The sequence below is a fragment of the Sorex araneus genome, chromosome X (assembly GCF_027595985.1).
Source record: "Sorex araneus isolate mSorAra2 chromosome X, mSorAra2.pri, whole genome shotgun sequence".
NCBI lineage: Eukaryota > Metazoa > Chordata > Mammalia > Eulipotyphla > Soricidae > Sorex > Sorex araneus.
The window spans coordinates 304703068-304725950 of NC_073313.1; the positions used below are offsets into that span (position 1 = coordinate 304703068).

The following is a 22883-nucleotide window of genomic DNA, read 5'->3' on the forward strand; positions in this document are numbered from 1 at the left end:
AGGCAAATGCCTTAACCCCTGTACTATCTCTCCAGCCAAAGAGACTAATCATGAGAAGGAAATGGTGGACCAAAGGTCTGTTTGTAGAATTAAAATTCACCAGGTGGACTATTGTTTTCACAGCTCCCTCGTTTCCACTGGTGACCTTCAGAAATGGAAATCACACATACAACTAAGTTTATAGTCACTTGATCAGTGGGTTTTCAAATCACTCATCATTTCCCTGCTTGGCAATAGTTCTGTGCATTAGGCCAGAGGCCAGACCACTGGCAGTCCATGGCTGAGCAAGCACTCAGAATCCTTGCTCTTAAAGTCTTCTCTTTTCTTGTAAGTCCAACATTACCGAGATCTTTTTAAAAGAAAAATGTTAAGACTTTATTCAAGATGTATATCAAGCATCATAACAAAACAGCAGAACTTCGACCTTTGGAATACTGTTATTTTACATCCCTTTGATGCACAGTCCAGTACACTACCTTGTTACAAGATCATTCTAAGGGGGCTACAGAAAGAAACTAGGGAAATATGCACAGTCACGGTCCAGAACGCCAGCTCTCTGCAGCGTGCTGTTGGAGAATGAAGCACATCCTTTGCCATTTCAAACACTGTGCAAGGTGAAGAACTAGGACGGAGCTCGGTGATGGTCATGGCTGACAAGCACTGTTTTTACATATACATGGACAGTTCATCACGGAATACACACACTTCAAAGGCCAGCAAAAGCGAGCAAGCTATTCACACAAAGCCAGGAGGGATTAGGACTAAACTCTCCAGTTTCTAAGTACAACACCTTATCTCATTGCCTCAGAATCAGAGCAGATGCTCAATGGGAAAGAACTAAAAGTTGTTACAGGAAAAGTACAGACTTTCCGGCTTGCAGTTTGTAAACAACCTGTGTCTGCAGGTCAGCAAATCAAAGACAGTTGTATCCTCTAAAGACAGATGTATCCTCTAGACAGAACAGCCACGCCACTAAGCAAAGGCTTTCACATTTTATATCAGTTCATACACAAATATACAGCTTGTGGAGTAGGTAAACACATTTTGCCAGAATATGACAGCTGCTCTCCATTGTATAGTGAGTGTTTTTTAAGAGAAAAAACTACTCCCTAATCAACACTTGAAAGAAAAAATAAGTACATTTACATTAAGACAGCAATTTGGATATCTATCTATATATATTTGTTTTCAATTTGAGAAGTAATACAGCATGTCTGAGACTAGAGTGTTTCAAAACTTGGTTTTGGCATAGTTAAGTGCAAACTTTATAGCCTGTACTTATTAAAACTTTGCACTGTAAAATGGTGAAAATATAGCTTTTTCACAATAGGGTCTGAATCTCTACAGCTAAAGGCATTATTTTGGCAAAAAAGTTTCATTTAAAAAATCTGCTTTAGCTAAGCTTTTTTTTTTTACACTTGTTTCTGATCATTCTGAATGTTCCCAATGACAGATAAATACATTTTACCTATTTAGTACCACACCCAGCTATGCTCAGGGGTGACCCCTGGCTCTTCACTCATGGATCATTCCTGGCAGGCTAGGGGTATCATATGGGATGCTGGGGATCAAACTCTGGTCAGCTGTGTGTAAGACAAGCACCCACCTGCTATACTATAGCTCTGGCTCCAGGTAAATACATCTTACAGTCTATATTTTCTTCATTCTGAAACTATTCATTGAGCTTGAAGAAAACATTTTCTGTTTCCCTTAACAGGTAATGGGGGCATGGGGCACAAACAATCAACATATATTTGCCCTCCGAAACACAAATTTGGGGTTTGTTTATCTAAATCCTTTTGTAAATTCAGAGCCACTTCCAGAGAACTCTGAGAAGAAGGGGTTGAAATATACATCTCTGGCAACTATCAACTTCGAGTTAAACCCTTTCTGAGGTGATTCAGATTTCGCCAGCGTGTCCTCAGCAGAGATCAAGGGTGCGTTCTGAAAGTTGGTAACGAAACAGCCGTTTGTAGCTGGTGGACAGTAAATTCTATGTGGTACCTAACACTAATTTTCTAGTCTTTGGGCTTATCTATGAACAAACACAATCCAAGTATTAAGAAGTAACTGGGTCGTGACCACTGCATGCATTACACTGAAGGAAAACACCAACTCTAAGCACGAGTATACGAGGTCTATGTTCAGGCTCGGCTCTCGAGGGGAAGAGCAGCCACCTCAGATCAAAACACTATTAACATCAAACTCTTCTTTCCGGGAAACTTCCCAATCTAAATAGTGAGTCCCCTCAGATCTTGCTTTATTTGACTAAACAAGCCAGGCTTGTGTTAAACACCCACGAAAACCAGGTGTGCCTGAGTGGGAGACCTCACTCCTTCACACTCCACCCAAACCCCAAACCTGACTGGGAACAAACAGGAAAATAAAGGTCCCAGCTGCCTGAGGGGCAGAGCCACCGGTCATGGTCATAGAGATCTCCACCTCTGAGACCTTGCTAGAAGCCAGCATATGCGCTGCCGGGCACCTATCCTGATGTTTTCCACAGCGTATCTCAGAGTTCTAGTGTTGGTTGGGTTTTTTCTTAGTGTTCTGTAAAACAAGGCATCCAGGTCACAAGGTCTCACTCCAGGGGGGATTAGTCATGGCACTGGTTACTGGGAAGGAGACATCGTCACTGAAATGTCAAGCACTCTGGAAACACTTGACATGAGTTCTAACAACAACTTGTAAGTGCCCAAGAAATTTGACCACGGGTGGGATCTACCTGCTGAGACAACAGGAAGTGCCCTGGGAGAGTTTCTAATCCCGAATCCAAGGGGAGATTCAGAATCATACGTTTCCTGTGGTTCTTCTCTCACTCCCAGCTCTTTCCCAACCTTTTTACACTCATTTTTGTCGCTAAACTGTTTCTCCACTCTAACTTCTCTCTGTATTGACAGAATTGCCTAAAAAAAAAGTGTCCTGCAGGAAAAGAGATTGTTTCCTGGAGTAATACTAGGAAACCTTATAAGCACATCTGAGACATTCGCTAGGCTTGAAATAACATGTTTACACTTGTAGTTTTGCTGTTTTCTTACATGGCAGAACCTCTGGCAGCCCTCGCAAATCCATTCTGTTAAGCCAAAAGCCATAAATATGTACATCATAGTCCAAAGTATTAGTACCAAGAACAATAAAAACAACAACAAAAAATATTTTAAAAATTGCTTTGCATTTACAGGACTGGAAACAAAGTATGCAACATATAAAGTACAAATGTACATCTCAGCAGTGTGGGGTGTCTCTAAAATCTGCTGTCTGCAATGACAAACCAATTGTGGGAAATTACAAACCTCAAAAGACTCAAAGGTCACACCCCACACACATCTTACCTTTCCCTCTAGCTTCTCCCCAGCAAGTAAAGAAAAGGAAAGGGGGGGTCTTAAAGTGTTGGGGGGAGGTGGAAAGGCCATGTGTGAGGCTGCGCATGAAACACACCAGCTTGCAGATGTCTATGTTCATAAATAGCTCTTTAAGGCAGAGGAGAAACGTTCCGTGGATCCTGTTGTTGGTTCATCTCACTCACGTGGTTTCAGTGGCCGAGGATGAGGTACTTTTCTTCCTGAAGCGAGATCGAAGGAGTCTAGGCGGTGCCTAGCAGAGAAAACAGAAAAGGGGATTCCTCAATTTGGCAGGAACACAGAATCTCTTGAGGGCGGCACCTGGACCACTGTGTGGGCAAATCCAGCTCCTTTGGCCAAGCATTTGAGACAGCTGGCCGGGCCCAGGCGGGCCCTGAGCTCTCACCACAGGAACCACAAGATACTTCCCAAACCTTCCCAAGCCCAGTGACGTGGCCGGCACCGCCCACGTCCTAGGACCTCCAGAGGAAAGGTTGGGAGGAAGGTGACACAGATTTCTTGATTCTACCTGGGGTCAAAAATGCTCTGAACCAGTGCCTCGGTGAAGAGAGAGGAGCCTTCCCACCTCTCCCTCTGTCTTGGTGACTTATTTGGGATACTGGCCCCTCTTTTATGGGTACGTGCTTCACATTTTCATGGCCAAGTTTCCAGTCCTCTGTATGTGAAGTTCTTTCAGGCAGAGCAAGCCCTGCAGCAAGAGGTAACACTGCCCTTATGTTTCAATGTCCCCTAAACACTGTTAAGGGACCCCTCCCACCATGGACCACAAACTCCAGGAGGCATTACCATTATGGTAAAGGAAAGGAAAATTTTTTTCTTGACAGGCATTCAGGAGGGTCCATACAACTTTCCCCAACCTCCCTCAACCCCCATCTGAGCCTTCTTTAAATTCAACCTTTTCCTACTCTGCCCTTTCGCACCTTACTTCTGTCCCGAAGGCTCTTCCTCCTTTCTTTGTGCCATTTCTAGTCCTCTATGTTAAAACCACATTTTTTTTTTACACCCAACATTACCAAAATTATTCGGCTTCAGAATAAAGAGAGCATTTGACAGTGGTTAGATGTGTTTATTCTAATCAATTTTAAAACTGACCGAGGACAAATTGCCAGGTAATTTTACATTATTTCTTCGAGCCTGGGATTTCCCGATGACTTCAGATTTGGGTTCTTCCATGTGAAGCTGGGGAACATAATCATGTCTGCTTTGCCATACATTTGTTTACGCCTTAAGAGCTCCCTATCCGGCTCTGGCCGATACTCTGGGTCAGTACCCGCAGGTCTTCCGGGCCACTGTGGTTCAGTTCTGCATTCTCTAATCTTGTTCGTGAAGATTCTCTCTACAGGAGCAAGTTCCTGATTAAATGGCACTGCGGCGACACCAGTGTTCCTCCTCACATGGACTGAGACTGCAGACTGAACGAGAGAGGAGAACCTGAAGGCCCCCACGGTGACCCTGCACTCAGCCCCCACCCAGCCACCAGGGCCGCTGTCACCTTTATTCTCTGCACTGACTCTGCCCACGGCCCGGAGTGGGCTTGCTCTGTCTGATGACCCCCCCACCCCCTCATGAGAACTTCCAGACGTACGTGAAAGAAGATATAGCAAGGCTTATCTTTTTCCTTATTTTCTTCTTCTTTAAGATTAGTTAATGAATTAATTTAGTAATCTGCCTCAGGCTGCCATATATATATATATGTAAGATATATATATACATATATATATATATTGGCCATACTGGAACGATAGCACAGAGGGTAGGGCGTTTGCTTTGCACTCGGCTTACCCTGGTTCGATTCCTTCGCCCCTCTCTGAGAGCCTGGCAAGCTACCGAGAGTATCCCGCCCACACGGCAAAGCCTGGCAAGCTACCCATGGGGTATTCGATATGCCAAAAACAGTAACAACAGGTCTCACAATGGAAACGTTACTGGTGCCCGTTCAAGCAAATCGATGAGCAACGGGATGACAGTGCTTAACGTGCTAACCCCAAATAAGAGGATCCTCAGCAGTGAGCCCTGGTGGTGCTCAGGGATTCGAACCAGGGTCAATGGGATGCAAGGCCAGCACCTACCCCCAGTCCTATTTCTATGGCCCACCTCAGACAATTTAACTATAAAGTGCAAAACAGCTTGTGCAGCAAGGAAAAAAGAAAAAAATTATTTATTTATTTTTGCACAAACCCGTAGGCCCTAAAGTATGCGGGGCCTCTTCCCCACCCTGGAAGCTGGGCCTCTCTTGATTGCAAGGAGGGGAAGGTTGCCTGGACAGTCATGAACTCCACAGGCAAGGGTCCAAATCCCTGCCATCTTTTTCCAACACTGACCCACATGTGCCTCCCTGGGAAGGAACCAGATGTCCCCGGAACACTGCAGTGATCTCAATGAGGACAGCAGGATGTACCAGTGCGACTGATGAGAGAGGGCAACGTATCTGCTCCAAAGCAGTGCTTGGGGGACCATGCAGTGACTGGGAGATAACTGAAAGTTCCCACACAAAAAGTACAGGTTCACTGAGCTCTCCCCTGCATAGTCATTTTATTTATTTGGGTTTTGGGCTCCACCGGTTGGTGCTTGGGGCCCTCACACCTGGCTCTGTGGTGCTCAGGAGACCATAGGCAGTGCCAGGATTTGAACCAGGGAGGCTGCCAGAGCCAGCTGCTGGCCATGTGCCATAACTTTTGAATTTTCTCTCCTGCCCTGGATCAACGGTGCTAGAAAACTGTGCTCTTTTATCAATAATTATCCAATTCTCTCCTTTGTATCAGGCATGATGCTGTATCTCAGCAACATGCTTTATTTATACTTGTCGAATTACACAGTCCAAGTTTCCCCCCCCCCCCCCACAAAACACCCAGGTAGAATGCTTTCTCCATTTACAGTTTAGGCTGGGAGTTGCTTTTGGTTTTGTGTTACATTCTAGAAGCTTGATCGCCTCCTGTTTTTAAGTACAACCCACAGGGTTATTTTCTCCTGGTGGCAAATCAGCTACTTAGTCCCTGGTGCTGCCCTGTTTATTTATTTTGTTTGGGGGCCACACCTGGCGATGCTCAGGGCTTACTCCTGGCTCTGTGCTCAGGGATCACTCCAGGAAGGGCTTGTGGGACCCTATGGGGTGTGGGATCAAACCTGGGTCAGCCTCATGCAAGGCAAATGCGATACCTACTGAACTATCGCTCCCGCCCCCGTCCTGCCTTTTGGATGGAGGGAGAATTTTCTCACTCCAGTTCCTTATGAGATGTTTGGTGCCCCAAGAGAAGCTGCTCCCAGGACCTCCAGCTCTCTGGCGTGGAGCCCTTCTGCACACACACGCGCTCCACCCCGCGGCCCCAAACACCGTTGTACCTCCAGGGGCGGCACCGTCTTTCGAGTTGTCTTATACTTGTACATGAACTCCATCAGGTCTTCCTCTTCCTCGTCAGAAAACGCCAATGGCTTTTGGACCTGGTGGGGCTCCCACGCCTTCACACCACCCTCATTCACATCTCCCTCGACCACTTAGTGTCCATTTACAGTCTACACGGGAGACAGAGCACAGCAGCATGGTGTCAGCGGAGAAAGAAGCCCGGGGAGGCCGGCACAGGGGTTAGGCACACAGCACCACAGGCCGGGCTTGTTAGAACCGCTGCGCCCACAGGTCAGCAGACCACCTCCCTTCTCTGCTGGGTCTCCCTGCAGTGGGGATGTAGGAGTTTGAGGGTCCAGCTGCCATCTGGCAACACTCTGCACACAGAAACCAACACAGCTGCAGAATCCAGAGGGTCGCATCCTCGGAGGTGGGGGTATGACATCCTCAAGAGAAAAATGTTGCTTTAACCCAGATGTGTCAATCCTGCAGCTGATATCTGTGATCCACATCAGAAGGAAGAACCTGTTTCTTCCCCAACTCTGGAGTCTAGATCTAACCCAGGGTCTCATACATGCAAGCATGTGCTCTACCTCTGAGCTTCAGCCCCGGCCCCCAAGAAGCTCCTTTATAAAGGAACACGTGCCAGGGGTTTCAAGAGGACCACATGGTCACAGCACCGTGCCGATGGTACCTGAGGCTGCTTATTCAGCTCCAAGCATTAAGAGGCAGGATATAAAAATGCCAGGAAGTTTGTAGAGAGAACATTAAACAACGCTCCAGTGATGTTTCCTCTCAAGTACTAGAGAGAGAGGGGAGCCCCGTGGAAGGAGAATTCCATAAAGACAGCCGGATTTCTCTTTGAATCTGCCCTGACTAATGCACAGGAAGGCTCCAGAGTGAATTCACTTCGCTGAAAGTGCCGTGAACGCTCAATGTTCAGAACTTAAGCCTACTTATTATATGCTACCTGGCCAGCTAGGCCTATCTTAATCAATATAGACAGAATTTCCTGCTCTATAAGCTTATCCAAACCCACAGTTAGAACGTGATAGACTAGATTTACAATATAGGGTTGGGGGCCCTTAGATCCCTAGGAGCCCACCCTTCGCCCTCCTCACCCCAACACAGAGGAGAGCAGATAGAAATCAGAGGTATTTCCGCAACACCCCGCTAATATTCCTCAAGAACATGTCCAGCCACCAAAAATGCTCTCTCCCAACTACAGGGGACAGCAATACTACCAGAATTCCACTGGTTGTGGGAGTGGCTTTCATGAAACTAACCACCACCTCATCTCTGACTACACAGACAGTTATTGCTCCAACAGCCAGCAGGAGGCAGCACCAGAGCGTGGCTGTCAACCCTGGTCTTCAGAGCCGTCCTATAGGCTGGGGGTGATCTGTTAAAGATTTAGGTCAGACACCATTAACCTTCCTTTGACCTCTTTGCTCGGAGCATCCCTAGCCTACTTAATTCAGGGTTTAGGCCGTCTCCTGGCCCCTTCCCCTGCCCAAACAGCTGTCCACTTAAGACTGCTGACTATGAAAGCTGGCCCCCCACTCTGCTCTCAGGCAAGGACATGATCACAACCACCACCTGTAAACCTCAGACGGTGGCATCAAGGCCTTGATTCTCAGAGCCACCAGCCCTGACACGTGGTCTCTGGCAGGGGCCCAGATGTGTGAATGTGTGGCCTTGGCTGACATTCTGTTTTAGCCAGTGAGCCAGGGAGGCCACGGAGACTGGAAAGCAGTTTCACCTCATTCAGTGTGGACTGGACAACTCGTATTCGCTTGTTTGGGGGTTCCCAAGCTGTGCTCTGGAAGTCCAGGGCTCCCACTTGTTCATAATTCTGCCAACAAGGTGATTGGCTTAGCTCAAGGGCCCAAGGACATAACAAAGCTTGTATCCTGAAGTGCCAAGGACATCCAAGCCCCTAGCATCTGACTTGGGGGCTTGTGCTGGGGGCCTGGGATACACCCAGTAGTGCAGAGGGTCTCCTGGGCTGCACTCAAGGATGCTTGTGGGGACACTAGGTGCTGGGAAACCAGGTTGGGAATACCCACTGTAATTTCTCTCAGCCTGAGCCCTTCATTTTTGTTATCCTATCCTTCTTTATTAACTTTTGTTTGGGGGCCACACATGCAGGTGCTCAGCGGCTACTCCTACCTTAGTGCTCAGGGGCTGCTCCTGTGGTGTTCAGGATATCACACAGTGCTGGGAAACACACTCTGGCCTTTTGCATGCAAAGCCTGCAACTCTGAAATATTGGGTTATTCCCGCCCCCCCCCCCCCACCCGCCTCAAATCTAAGTTCTTTAAAGGCCTCCCCACGCCTGGTGCAGCAGAAACACATCCCCACCCTACCCCCAAGTTAGCAAACACATCCCCCACCGCACACATTAGTGGGAGCCTGTTAATGAGAGTCAGTAAATAGGGCAGAGGCAGAGCACACCCCTCACGCCCCCCGGGACCACTTACGTCCACATCCCCGACAGACAGCCACCGAGGAGAAAGAAAAGAATGTTCCGTTAGAGAAGGGGTCTTCGGGGATGAATCAAACATTCATGAATGTCAGTGCGCAGGCACGCCCTGCCCACGCGCCCGCCCACGCATTGCACTCCCAAATCTCCAAGGGCTTCCTAAGTGAGCTGGCTGCCAGCTCAGAGCCTGCCTGGCATCCCCCCAATCAAATGCAATTCTCTCTCTCTCTCTCTCTCTCTCTGGAAAGATGACTTTGCTTTCTTTAAATTATGCCCCATACACTTGATTTTTTCAAAAATGGAGCCTCATTCTATTATTTCTATGACTAATTTCTAGGCAATAATTAGCAACAGAATTCAGCACTGTGTTTATGACAGAGTCGGTAGAGGGGAGGGCAGGGAGAGGGGTCCTAGGGGTGGATGGGAGAAGGAATTAACAGCTACGGAGAAAAAGAAAGCCAGGACAGGAGGAGATAGCTGTGAATCAAGTGACGGAGGGACAGGAATGGAGCAGAAGCGGGGACAGAATGTTCTCTGGGCATCTGAGTTGCATAGATCAATACCATTTCCCAGAACATCAGGAGGGCCCCTCACCCGACCAGAGCAGAAATGAGTGGTCTCCCAAAATCCTCTCCTGGCATCGCTGCCTGGGGGCTGGCCTCCAGCCCTGGGGGGTGAGACAGGGTCACACCGTGCCACCACACATACACACCACTGAGGCCCCCTCACAATGCAGCACCCAAAGCAGCAGATGCTGGGAAAACCCAAAGGCACTGAGCCTGCCCACCTGTTCCAGAGGCATTTCTGAGCCCCGGCACTAACAGTGGAGAAGAATAGCTCATCACTCGAACCAGTTGGCTTGCAAGCCCATTAGATGAGGGAGAAATCCGGGGCTTCCAGCAGGCAGGGCTGTGGCAGAGACCACCCACACCTGCTGCCCACTCTCCAGTCACCTCTAGGATGAGGAACCAGGACTGCCCCTTGAAGCCAGGACCCAGCCTGGCACCATGGCTCCCTGGAGGACCAAGCTCAGCAGAGAGCAGGGATGCACCCCAAAAACCAACAGAAGGAAGAACAGGGGAAAGGACAGTCGCTGGAGACCACAGCTCTTCCCCGAGTATAGTCCCCTGCTGACAGCCCTTCCGTTCCTTTCCTTCTTCCAGTGTGCTATGCCCAGTGTATGACACATGATTGAACACACATGGACACACTATGTGCATATGTATGCTGACATGCACAGGTGCGGCTCTGACACTGAGGTAGAACAGGAGGCTATGAGAAACAGGCTGGCTAGACTCACAGCTGGGTGGACACTGGGCCCCCCGGCCCCCTGCCCAGAAGTCCTTCCTTTCCTTTCCTCCTTTATTTATTTTTTTTTGTTTGCTTTGGGGCCACACCTGGCAGTGCTCAGGGATTACTCCTTGCTCTGTGCTCAGGGATGACTCCTAGTGGGGCACAGGGAACCATATGGGGTGCTGAGGGCTGAACCCAGGCTGGCTACCTGCAAGGCAAGCACCCGGCTCCGGTCCTCCTCTTTATTTTAACTTTGGGTCACAACTGCATTGCTGAGAGGTCACTCCCTGCTGGAATCTTGGGGTCTGCAGCGTGGAGGTCACACCCAGGACTCCTGCCAGCACATGCTCCGGCCCATGGAACTCTCTCAGGCCCATCCTATGACTCCCAATTCACTTGGGCTTATGTCCTCCAAACCCCAGGGCCTACGGAACCAGACAGAGAAGCCTAAAAGCAAAGAGAAAACAGAGCATTTCATTATTCTGTCTTTGCTTTTGAGCTGCTCTTGGCTTTGGGGCCACAATCAGCAGTGCTGGGGGGCTGGTTCTTGGGAGTCACTCCTAGTGGTGCTTGGGAGACCATGTGGTGATGGGGCTCAAACCTGCAGCCTCCAGCCTGCAAAGCATGTTCTCAGTCTATTGAATTATCTTCCTGGCCCCTGAATTTTATTAAACAATTTAAAACCTCGGGCCACACCCAGTTGATGCTTCGGAGAGGGCCTTAAGATCTAACATAGTAGGCATGTCGTCTACCACTAGAGTCATCACTTCAGCCCCAGGACACAGCTTATGACACAGTTTCATGTACTTCTGCTCGCCACTCATGTCAGAGGACAATCCAGGTCTCCAAGCACCAGCTCTGGTGACATGGGGAATGACAGGTGCTATGCCAACACTGGAGGCCAGGGCAGCCCCCTTTGCCTTCTGAGCCAAGGCAGTTGCTTCCATAGTGGGTGAAACGGAAGCTGAGTTAGTTCAGCACCAACTCCCATAGCTCTTCATGCATCTAAGATTAAGAAAACAGCTAGATCAATATAGACTGTTGCTTGTGAATAATTAAACAATAAGCCTTGTTCCTAAAAAAATTAAAATCAAACAAAAAGAGAGATAGAAGAGCATTTTGGGTGCTTGCCTTGCATACGACTGACCTGGTTTCAATCCCTAGCACCCCATATGGTCTCCTGAGCTCTGACAGGAGTGATCCCTGAGTGCAGAGCCAGGAGTATCCCTGAGCACCACAGGGTGTGCTGCCTTACCAAAATTTTTTTAAAAATGAAAAAGAAGATGAAAACAGGGGCCTGAGCAATAGTACAGTGGGTAGAGTGTCTGCCTTGCATGTGGCCAACCCAGGTTCAATCCCCAGCATTCCATATGGTCACCTGAGCACTGCCAGGACTAATTCCTGAATGCAGAGCCAGGAGTAACCCTGAGCATTGCTGATTATGATCCAAAAAGGAAAAAAATAAAAAGGAAAATGAAAACAGCTGAGGAGGTCAGGATGGAACAAAACAGCTAACCACAGGGTGACCATGACCTCACAACACATCCTAAAGTGATGCAAGAGTCTCTGCCTCACACAGGGGGTGTCTGCACTCAGCCCTTCTTCCTGAGGTCTCCAGCCTCTAACAAATACTACAGTCATGATGATCCTTCCCGGAGTCCTTTCATGTCCATCTCAACAACAGTGCACTGAGGGAGAGGGAGAGGATCTGCATCTGATTCTAAGATGAGGAGACGGTGGCTCAGAGCGGTTAGCTGATGCACACACACTTGCACAGCTCGTAAGTGGCAAAGCAGGCCCAAGGCTCCCTTGGCTGCACCAGGACAGACCCCCCAGATTTGCAGGGCTTCAAATGACTTGGGGAAATTCCAATACTCCTATCACCCGGAACAGAAGGAAATCGGACCCAGAGTTGGTTTGAACTCTATGCTTTGGTTAACTGCCCACTCCCCTTCTTTTGAGGCTGGACTTTCGACAAATGGGGCAAAGCAGCATGGTGGAGTGTCGCTTTAGAGACTAGGTTCTAGAAAGGTTCTAGAAGGTTCCAGCAGTTGTGACTGGGGATGAGGCTCAGCAGTAGAGCATTTACCTTGCATGTATGAGGCCCTGGGTTTGAGCCCCAGCTCTGCAAAATAAGTACACATTTGAATCACAAACAAAATGAAAGGTACTGGGTTTTTTTCCAAGTGCCCTTGGATCACTACTCTGTGCAAAGTCAACTGCCATGCTGTAAGGATGCTCAAATGGTCTTAGAGCAGCCCATGTGGTACAGAACTGTTGCACTCAGTCCATAGCCACGAGACAGCCTTCCTGGGGAGAAGCTCCTCCAGACACCTGTAGCCGGCCCATCACTGTACTACACTTCTTTGAGAGACTCTGAGCCAGAATGGACCCTCGTAAGTTTGCCCCAAATCCCTAGATTCACTTTGAGAGTGAGTTCACATTCATGGCTTTAGGAGTTGTCCTGAGCTAATGCACGTTCACTGTGTTAAGGAGTTACCCTCAGCCCCCTCTCCCTAGACCGTGCAGCTGAAAGGGAGCCCCAAGGTCAGGTGCCAGCTCATGGTTAGAACCTTCTCGCCAGGCAAGCGTCCAGCACACTGAGATGAGCTGGCTGCTTACTCACCTTTCCGGGTCCTGCAGGTGGAGCAGCAGGTGCATACTGTGGGGGTGGGGGGAACCGTCAGTGAAACTCCCCACGCACAGGAACCAGCCCCCATGAGGACTGGGGACGGCAAGGTGGTCAGTATGGGGTGCTGGGAGCGTGCCCTGGTCTGGTTGGGAGGGCAGTTCTTGCATCCTGCAGTGCTTGGGATGGAGGGACATAGGGGTCGATGGGAAACAATCGGATCGGAGCATGCCTGCCTAGAAACCCTCTCACTTGGCCTTTGGCCCCCCCAAAGTGCTGCTTGTCTGGTGAGATGATGCAAAACCTCCCTGAGCCTGCTCCACATGCTCCACTGGTCTCCGTATATGGCAGGAGCTCCCATGACACGGAACACAAGGTTTCTTCTCTCCCCTAAGCCTGAGGCCATGGGGTGTCAGTCACGCCATCTGACTGCAGTGCAGCTCCCAGTTCAAATGTTTTTTTTTAAATGACATACACATATTCCTCTTTTACATAAAATGATACATAGTATCTTATTCTTGCCAGGACTTTTGTCATCAGCCTGTGTGTCCCCTGCAACTGCAGCCCCTGCAGCCTCTGACCTCAAATGCGATCTGTGTGAATGAAACCACATTCCCACGCGAGCCCCTGATTGAATGTGGCTTCCTGTTAAACAGCCCCCACCAGGGTGTGCGAGGGATCCCAGAGGATCCCGGGAGGCACTGAGGCTGAATGGGGGCCTCCTTGCCTCTACGCAGAGGAGAAAGTTTGCATCTAAGGCGACAATGTCGGTTTCATCTGGGAAAAGGTTTTGAGGTGAACCTGAACTTGAGGAATGAGTGTGGTGACTGGCTGGGACTGTCCGCCTTGCTGTGTCCTATCCATGGGTTCCTGTCAAGACAAGCGCCCAGACGTGGGGTGCTTTCCTCTGTCCCACCCAGACCCCTGGTGTCCCGGGCCCACTCTGGGTCTCCTTTGCCAGGAGCCCCCCAGCTAGGGGCTACGACTGCCCAGACCTCAGGTCAGCTCAGGGCGGCACTCAGCTCTCTTCCTGGGAGAACCTTTCCTATAGCCCCAGAACACCTCCCTGCAGGGCAGCACCTCATCCTCTGTCCCCCCGATACACAGTGGACAGTAAGGCCAGCCAGAGGCAGAGCGGGCTGTTCAGGGCCTCAAGGACACCACCTGCAGGGCCTGGGGCCAGAATGACCTCACCGCACTGGGGACAGAGGGGCAGGGCCTGCACCCAAACGGAAGGCCCCCAGTGCCTCTCTACCTGGTGCTGAGCTGGGGACACGTCAAAGCTTCCTGTGGCTCAGAGAGCCCACCAGAGCCCCCTTTCCTCCTGATTCCCTAAGTCCACCAAGGGAGATTTCCGCAGGAGGCCTGGACTCTGCCCCAGGTGCAGTGGCGCTGGCAGGGTCTACACAGCCCTCGACCCCCACTCGGTCCCCTCCATGGTGATGCCTCTCCCCGACAACCAGACCCACCTTTGTCAGGGAACCCCCATCCTCCTCCACAGTGAAGTGCGAGATCGCCCCGCTAACAGGCCGAGATGGCCACTGGTATGTTCTCAGGACCACGTGTGAGGCTCAGTACTGGCACACGGGTTTTTCTGTTTTGTTCTTTGGTGTCACACCCACAAGAGCTCAGGGCTGACTCCTGGCGGTGCTCAGGGGACCATATGGGGTGACGGGGATGGAACCCGGGTGAGCCGCTGCAAGGCAAGTGCCCGACTCGCTATACTATCACTCTGGCCCTTACGGATTTTTGTGTAAAAATGGCAGGCTTTTTTCAGGTGGCACACAGCTTGTGGTGTTTGGGGATGCCATCAGGGTCGCTAGTGGCAGTGCTGAGAGTCACATGGCACTGGGAACCAAACCCAGGATCTAACACATGCAAGAGCACATATATGTGCTCTACCACTGGGGTCACCTTCTCGGCCCCAGACTGTTTCACTGGGACCCCACAACCACCCACAAACAGGTGTCACTGTGGGCTCAGAAAGGAATCTGAGGGCTGGGCGGGTCCCCAGCTCGACAGGCCGCAGAGCAAGAAGACACCTTCTCTCCCCCAGCTTTCCCTACAGCTTCTGGCACGTGGGCCACAGGGTCCCTACAGGGTCACCTGCCCCTGACCCCACAGGGTGGAGCCTACCCTCTGACCCCAAAGGGCCAGGCCTGCTCTCTGGGATGCAGGATTCCTTGGCTGAGCAAGGTGGTAGTGACCCAGTTCCTTCCCCTGGAGTTACCATGAGGACAGAGCCTGGAGGGGTAGGAGCTGTAGATGTTCTGGGACCCTAGAGAGCTGACAGGTGTATGATCTGAGGGGAGCTGCCCAGGGGTTCCTGGGGTGAGCAGGTCACAGGAGAACCAGCCGGTGGCCTTGAGGGCAGTCCCACGGCCTCTTAGGAAAAAACCAGAGGGGAGACGGAGTGATTCCTTTGGCTTTTGAGGTTCCAGGGAGGAGTCCCGATGAAGGGGCTCTTTCCCTTGGGGCCACATCTCCTGGGCTGGACCTCAGCCTTGTGGCCACCCCAGGACACTGGCCCTGAAACTCACCCTTAGAGCCAACCGCCTTCAAGTGGGGCTGGTGTGGGGGGATTCCGCTGGGGGGGTCGTTGTTCCCTGGCAGCCACCGCACTGCCTCCCTCACGTCAGAACCACCCAAGTGGCAGGCGACACGCAGAGACTCAGACTCCAGGAGAGGCTGAAACCCCTCAGCGGGCAATGTTCCTCCTCCACCAAGTGCTCCCCCAGCTCCTGACCCCCAGCCCACACCCCCACCCTTCACACGGGGCCTGGGGCAGCAGGTCCTAAACCCGGCTGCAGCCCATCAGGATGGCCAGCTGGGGTTCACTCCAGACCCGCAGTCCCCTGCAGGGGTCCCCGGCTCCGGTGGTCTGAGCAGGTGCTTGGCTCTGACACAGGGTGCTACAGAGCCAGACCTGTGCTGGAAGTCACCTCAGCGCCATCAGGGCCCTCGCATGTGGTAACTGAATATATGCAGGGCTGGGGGCTTGGAAATAAAAAGAAAATGTTGGGGTGGGGGTGGGGGATGGGAAAGGGAACCACAGGAGTCTTGGGGGGGGTGGGAGGAGACTGAAGGGGGACGCCCTCCTGGGAACATGGGGTCTGAGGGAAGGGGACAAAGGAAGTGCTCCTGGCCCAAGTGCAGCTTCCGTGAAGCCCAGGTACCCCACCCACCCAGCCCAGGTCCCAGACAATGAAGAGAAGGAGGCAGGGTCCTTGAGAGCCCCTGTCAGAACTCCAGGGCCAGAGCCAGCTCCGCTCTGCCCCGTGGCTGGCACAGATGGTAGGACAAGCCATGAGCCAGGCGGTGGGGCCAGCCTCTCAGCACCAAAGCCAAGTCCATGAAGTGGCAAAGGGGAGAGAACGATGCCTACCTGAGCTGCCAGCGCTCTCAGAAGCACTCCTGGACATCTTCGGCTGGCCATGTTTGCCGCTGGCCCGTCCGGTTCCCGGTGGAGGGGGGCCTGAGGGGGCAGGAGCACCGTCTGCCCTGATGGTGGTGAGATCCTGCATGCTGAAGCTCCGGAGTCTCTCCGACAAAGCGCCCTGTCCCTGGGGTGGACAGAGGAGCACACGTCAACGAGGCACCAGTGGGGGGCAGCTCAGGCCCCAGCAAGTGGGAACCAAGTCCCAGACTGGGACTAGGAGCCAGGCTGCTTGCTAGAAACAGAGGGAGGGCCAAGGCCTGGGAGATCGATCCCAGGGTCCGTGTGGGGCTCAGCCACTGTTGTGGTCTCCACATCTCCCTCGGATGAGGCCATGATGAGCCACGCTTGGAAAGATCCAGGGAGCACGCAAGCGCTGGCCACTCACAATTCCTTTTCTATCCAGTACATGTGCTGTGTCTCAGCACAGGGCAAATGAAAATCCCCACAGACCTATATCCCTCAGTTCCCGGTGCCCAGGCATCTGATCAGAAAATCAAAACTGTACGGGATCCGAGATGCTGCCCACGAACGACCCCGGCCCCCCACCCCTGGGCAACTGATTAAACTCCTTAACGGTCATGATCCTAGAGATGCACAAATGAATCTCAGACCCGAGCGGCTCTTGGCAGAAATGCCTCCAGACTTTGCATTAGTCCTCCTTCTCCGGGCCACCCCTGATGGGAAAAGGCATTGTCCCTCTGCCGAATCCCCAGGTAGCCAGCAACCGCCATCTTCTAGAGCCCATTGGAAAATCCAGGTATGGGTCAGCAATAACGACACTGCTGGCCTCTAAGGATAGGGGTGGAGCTGGTCCTTTTCCTCCCCTGGCCCAGTGGGACCCAAGATGCCACCCATGTACGGCCCACGGCTACTGAGTAAGCCTCTTAACAGCCATGATCCCAGAGACATACAAACGAATCTCGGACCCGAGCAGCTCTTGGCAGAAATATTTCCAGATCTAATTATTAAAATTTTAGAATTCCAAGATCACGCGGCCACTCTTGCAGCCACACAGCATCATATGCTACTTATAACCAGCAATAGAAAAAAAAATTGTCTAATGTTGTCTTTTTGGAAGGTCTGATTGTTTAGGGGAAAATTCCAAATAATAATGGTGGGACTGGTGTAGAAATATTGAATGTAATCAAAGCAGAAAGAGAGTAATGTGGAAATTATCTGCCATACAGGTAGGGGTAGGGGTGAGATGGAGGTATGCTGGGGTTTTTGGTGGTGGAAAATGAGCACTGGTGAAGGGATGGGTGTTTGATCATTGTATGACTGAGACTCAAACATGAAAGCTTTGTACTGCTCTCAGAGTGATTCAATAAATAATTTCTTTTAAATGAAAAAAAAATCGAAACTGTATCATCATTGTGCTTAGCTTTCATTCTTTTCCAAGGAAATGAAATAGAGTCAGTAGATTGCTATGGATTTTCTCATCTGCACAGTTTACGAGGAACATTCAGTTCCACCGTCACACTTGAACTTCATAAAAATGCCCAAAAGGTAATGAATCAGGAAGGAGAAAATAATTATTTCTTTATATATTAAAAAAGGGGGGGAAACCTGCTGACTCTAACCATTTTCTCTTCGAAGGGAGTCAGAGAATTCATCTTGGGGGAAATGGCTCTTTTGCTTAGGGAAGCAGGAGCTTAACTGTATGAGAGGGAGGCGAGGCTGTCTGGACTGGGCTGTGTCCACAGGGGGACAGCAGCAAGGGCTGGTGCAGGGGTGGGGAGGGAAAACCTGAGGAGAGGGCCTGTGGAAGACAGGGTGACTGAGATGTGAGTTTAGGATGGGAGCAAGGGATGACAGGCAAGGAGCACCCAAGCATGCAGGGACACTGGGGCTCGATGAGGTGGCAGGAAATGAGGAGAAGGAGTTTCCCCAGAGGTCTGAAGAATCTGGGGTCAGTAAAGCAGAACAGATACACCAGACTAACCAAGAGCACAAGTGGATGAGAACAGTTGACCAGAGAGTCTGGGGCTGGGGGTGAGAGTGGAAACAGGACCATACCGGCTGGCGAAGAGGCCTTCAGAGATGGCAGAGGGTTGGGGAGAGATGACAGAAAGTTTCCCACTTTATTCAATAAGAAATAAAGTCATGGGGCTGGAGCGATAGCACAGTGGTAGGGCATCTGCCTTGCACGTGGCCAACCCGAGTTTGATTCCCAGCATTCCATATGGTTCCCTGAGCACTGCCAGGAGTAATTCCTGAGTGCAGAGCCAGGAGTAACCCCTGAGCATCACTGAGTGTGACCCCCCAAAAAACAAATAAAGTCATGACAACAGAGCAAGAAAACACCACTTTTCACTGAAGTGGTCTGAGTGAAGAAGCCCAGCTTGCTAAAGGGCAAGTGCAGAAGGAGCTGTGAAAGGGAGGGGAGCAAAGGGCTTTTCAGGCAGGGTAGGAGAAATGTCGGGAATCGCCCACAGGGTTAGAGCCTAGGGCTTGCACTCGGGAGCCCTGGACTGGATCCCCAGAACCCCCTGGAATGATCCCCAAGCACCAAGCCAGGAGTGGACACCACTGTGTGTGCGAATTCCCCCTCCCCCCTAAAAAATGCACACACAAAAAGCATGAAAATAGAAGAAACGTCAGAATAAAACAAAGATGCATGAAAATCTGAGGAATGCAAGTTCTCAGCCTACCAAAGGCATGTAAACCATACCAATAGGAAACTAACAACCCAAACAGAAAATGATCTAAACCATCAACCATACATCACTGGAATTATAAGTCTGCTCAGGGAAGGGTCTGGAAGCTGTTGTGTGAAAGAAGAAGTGAAAAAAGGAGAGTGCCTCAGTGCTCCCAATAGTGCTCTGAGCTCCTCTGGGGGAAAGGCCCAGGGGTCTTCCCAGCCGCTGCTGAGCAGTGGCAGGTGGGTGGTCTCTGTAGAGAACATGAAGGAGGGCCGGATCCCAGGGTAATCCTCTCCCCTTGGTCTTGGCCAGCCAATAGCCATGATCAATTTACTCAGCTGCATTTTAGATGAGACTCAGAATTAAGAAGAAACCACATGACTCAAGAATAAAACTGGATTTTAAAGAGAGGGAGAGGAGGAAGAGTCTGGCCATCGTAATAGAAGAGTTTCACGGTAGAAACACTCAGAAAAACTGCACTCTTATACCTCCTCCTCCCCCTCCTCCCCTTTATTCATTTATTGGTTCCATTATTTATGAAGAACGTCCTATGGGAAATAAATGCTGTGGGATATTATTAGAAAAATACCAAATCCTGAGCCCAATGTCTGACACAACATAAGAACAGGAATGCATAAATAACCACGCAGAAAAAATGCCACAGGAAATGAAGGCTAAGACCAACATACGAGGGGCCGGGGCCATGACTCAGCAGCAGAAGCACCTGCCTCCTGTGAAGATGCTCCTGCTTCTGTTCTGGGGTTGTTCTGTGGTGCAGGGATTGAAGCTGGGGCTCACAGTTGCAAGACTAGTGCCGGGCCTCTGAGCTCCATCCCCAGCAAGGTCCTGGACCTGATCCCAACACAAAGACACTCCATCCTAAAGTCAGACTTGTATTCAAATCCCACAGTTTGTCATTGGCAAACTTTAACCTTATTCCACCTCTTTACCCTCATCTACAAAAAACAATGCCTATGGTAGGAGGGTGGTGAGGATTCAAAGAAATTATGCCCATAAGACAGTTACACAAAGGCCAATATGCACTGAGTGTTAAAAACAAATGTCCACTCTGTAGCAGGGGAGATACTTGAAGGTCTGGAGGTTTCCTTTGTCCACGGGAGCTCCACATATCCATATGCCCCTTATGCCCCAAGCGCCGCTAGATATGGTCCCAGAGCAAAGCCAAAATGTCAACTCTGATGGTGACAGTGGTGCTCCTGCTCCTGTTGCCTGTGACATACAAGTTGCTGTTAAAATTTCTAAAAATAAAAGAAAAATCACATAGGTCCAGAGAGATAGGACAGCACTTGCCTTGCATGAGGTCAACAGGGTTTGATCCCTAGAACCCCATCTGGCCTCTCAAGCCTGCCAGGAGAGACCCCTGAGCACAGAGCGAGGAGTAAGCCCTGAGCACCACCAGGCATGGAAAAGAAAGGAAGGAAGAAAGGAAGGAAGGAAGGAAGGAAGGGAGGGAGGGAGGGAGGGAGGGAGGGAGGGAGGGAGGGAGGGAGGGAAAGAAAGATAGAGAGAAAGAGAGAATGAAAGAAAGAAAGAAAGAAAGAAAGAAAGAAAGAAAGAAAGAAAGAAAGAAAGAAAGAAAGAAAGAAAGAAAGAAAGAAAGAAAGGAAGAAAGGAAGGAAGGAAGGAAGGAAGGAAGGAAGGAAGGAAGGAAGGAAGGAAAGAAAGAAAGAAAGAAAGAAAGAAAGAAAGAAAGAAAGAAAGAAAGAAAGAAAGAAAGAAAGAAAGAAAGAAAGAAAGAAAGAAAGAAAGAAAGAGGCACTCAGCAGTGAAGAAAGCCGGTGGGCACCATAACACTGGAGAATTCTCCGGGCCCCATACCAAGCTGATATCTCCAGGACCCCCAGATGGAGCAGGTGCAGTCTCCCTGCCTTTTCCAGATGGAATCCCGGTGACCATGAGCTTCTATAAGCATGGCTCCGGTATGTGGCTACAGGAAAAGGACTATTCCTCCGAAGTAGAATAGTCCTCATATACAAAGTGAGCAATGGAAAAGAAATGATCTAGCGTCTGCCCCTGCCCCAAACTAGAGAGAGAGCAGTGACACACAGGGCCTCGCTGGATGGAGGGTGAAACCAGTCCCTCTCCCCACCCTGATGAGGCCCCGAGGCGCCTGGCTCCTGGACGGCCATGTGATCCCAGAGGCACACAAACCAATCTCAGAACTCAGTGGCTTCTGGCAGAAATGCATCTGGACTGAGCATTAAACTATGGTGCTGTGCCATTCCAGGTGGGGAAAGGTGTTTGTCCCTTCCGCCTTTTCTCCCCAGCGGTGCAGTGGCCACCACTTTTTCAGAGCTTACTGGACAGCCAGGTACAAAACTGCAGTGATGTGACACGAGGGGCCTCACGGGATGGGGGGGTGGGGTGGTGGAACTGGCCCCTCTCCTCACCCCAACGAGGCCCCGAGTTGCTGCCCATGAACGGCTCCTGGCTCCTGAATGGCCATGATCCCAGAGGCACATAAAACAATCTCAGAACCCAGCAGCTTTTTGGGCAGAAATCCCTCCAGACTTATTACTAAAATATTAGAAATCCAAAATGCTTTTCTATCAGCAATAGAAAACAAATTATCTAATGATGCCTTTTAAGCAGGTCTGTCTATTGGGGAAAATTCAAATAATAATGGTGGATCTTTTGTTGAAATATTGAATGTGATCACAGAGGAGAAAGAGTAAGATGGAAATAATCTGCCACATAGGTGAGGGAAGGGGAGGGATGGGGGGGGATACTGGGTTTATTGGTGGTGGAGGGTGTGCACTGGTGAGGGGATGGGTGTTTGATCATTGTATGACCGAGACTTAGACTGGAAAGCTTTGTAACTGTTCTCATGGTGATAAGAAAGAAAGAAAGAAAGAAAGAAAGAAAGAAAGAAAGAAAGAAAGAAAGAAAGAAAGAAAGAAAGAAAGAAAGAAAGAAAGAAAGGAAGGAAGGAAGGAAGGAAGGAAGGAAGGAAGGAAGGAAGGAAGAAAGAAAGACAGAAAGAAAGAAGGAAAGAAAGAAAGAGAGAATTAGAGAGAGAAAGAGAGAAAGGAAGAGAGAAAGAGAGAAAGGAAGGAAGAGAGAGGAAGGAAGGAAGGAAGGAAGGAAGGAAGGAAGGAAGGAAGGAAGGAAGGAAGGAAGGAAGGAAGGAAGGAAACGAAACCAGCAAGAAAACCAGCAACCAGCAAGTGGGCCGGAGCGATAGCACAGCGGGTAGGGCGTTTGCCTTGCACACGGCCGACCTGGGTTCGATCCCCGGCATCCCATATGGTCCCCCAGGCACTGCCAGGAGCAATTCCTGAGTGCAAAGCCAGGAGTAACCCCTGAGCATCGCTGGGTGTGACCCAAAAAGAAAAAAAAAAACATCAAGCAAGCTTATGTCCAGAAGAGACTGGGAAGGGCTTCTCAATTCAAAGCCTAAATGAGTGATCAAAGACTAATTACATTAGTGTGTGTGCCAGATCTGGCAAATTATCAGTGAGGGTCTGAGGGAAAGTGTCAGCAGACACACCCACTTTAGCAATGCCCTCAAGTCCACTCCAGCAGCCTGCCAGCTGAGCTCCAATATCACTAGCATCATGAAGATTGAAGTGGCAGAGGTTAGGAAAGAGAGGCGGGATAATAATAGCTCAGAATCAACCCAGCCGTGTCTCAGAGGAAGTCGCAGTGGCCTGGAGACAAGGTTACTGAAAA

The 22883-nt window shown here is 50.3% G+C and overlaps 1 protein-coding gene across 2 annotated transcripts in view; it reads right to left on the reverse strand.

Moving 5' to 3' along the window:
* Positions 1-350: 350 nt before the first annotated feature.
* REEP1 (receptor accessory protein 1) overlaps positions 351-22883 on the reverse strand; it is a 122251-nt gene continuing 99718 nt past the window's right edge. Inside the window, exons 6-9 of one of the 2 annotated variants that reach the window (XM_055121728.1) lie at positions 16495-16672; positions 13107-13142; positions 6702-6853; positions 351-3594 (exon numbers count right to left, since the gene is read on the reverse strand). In XM_055121728.1, coding sequence (XP_054977703.1) covers positions 3523-3594; positions 6702-6853; positions 13107-13142; positions 16495-16672 — 438 coding nt within the window. In that variant the 3' untranslated portion in view covers positions 351-3522. The remainder of the gene's footprint in view (positions 3595-6701; positions 6854-13106; positions 13143-16494; positions 16673-22883) is intronic. The other variant, XM_055121727.1, reaches the window with a different exon arrangement.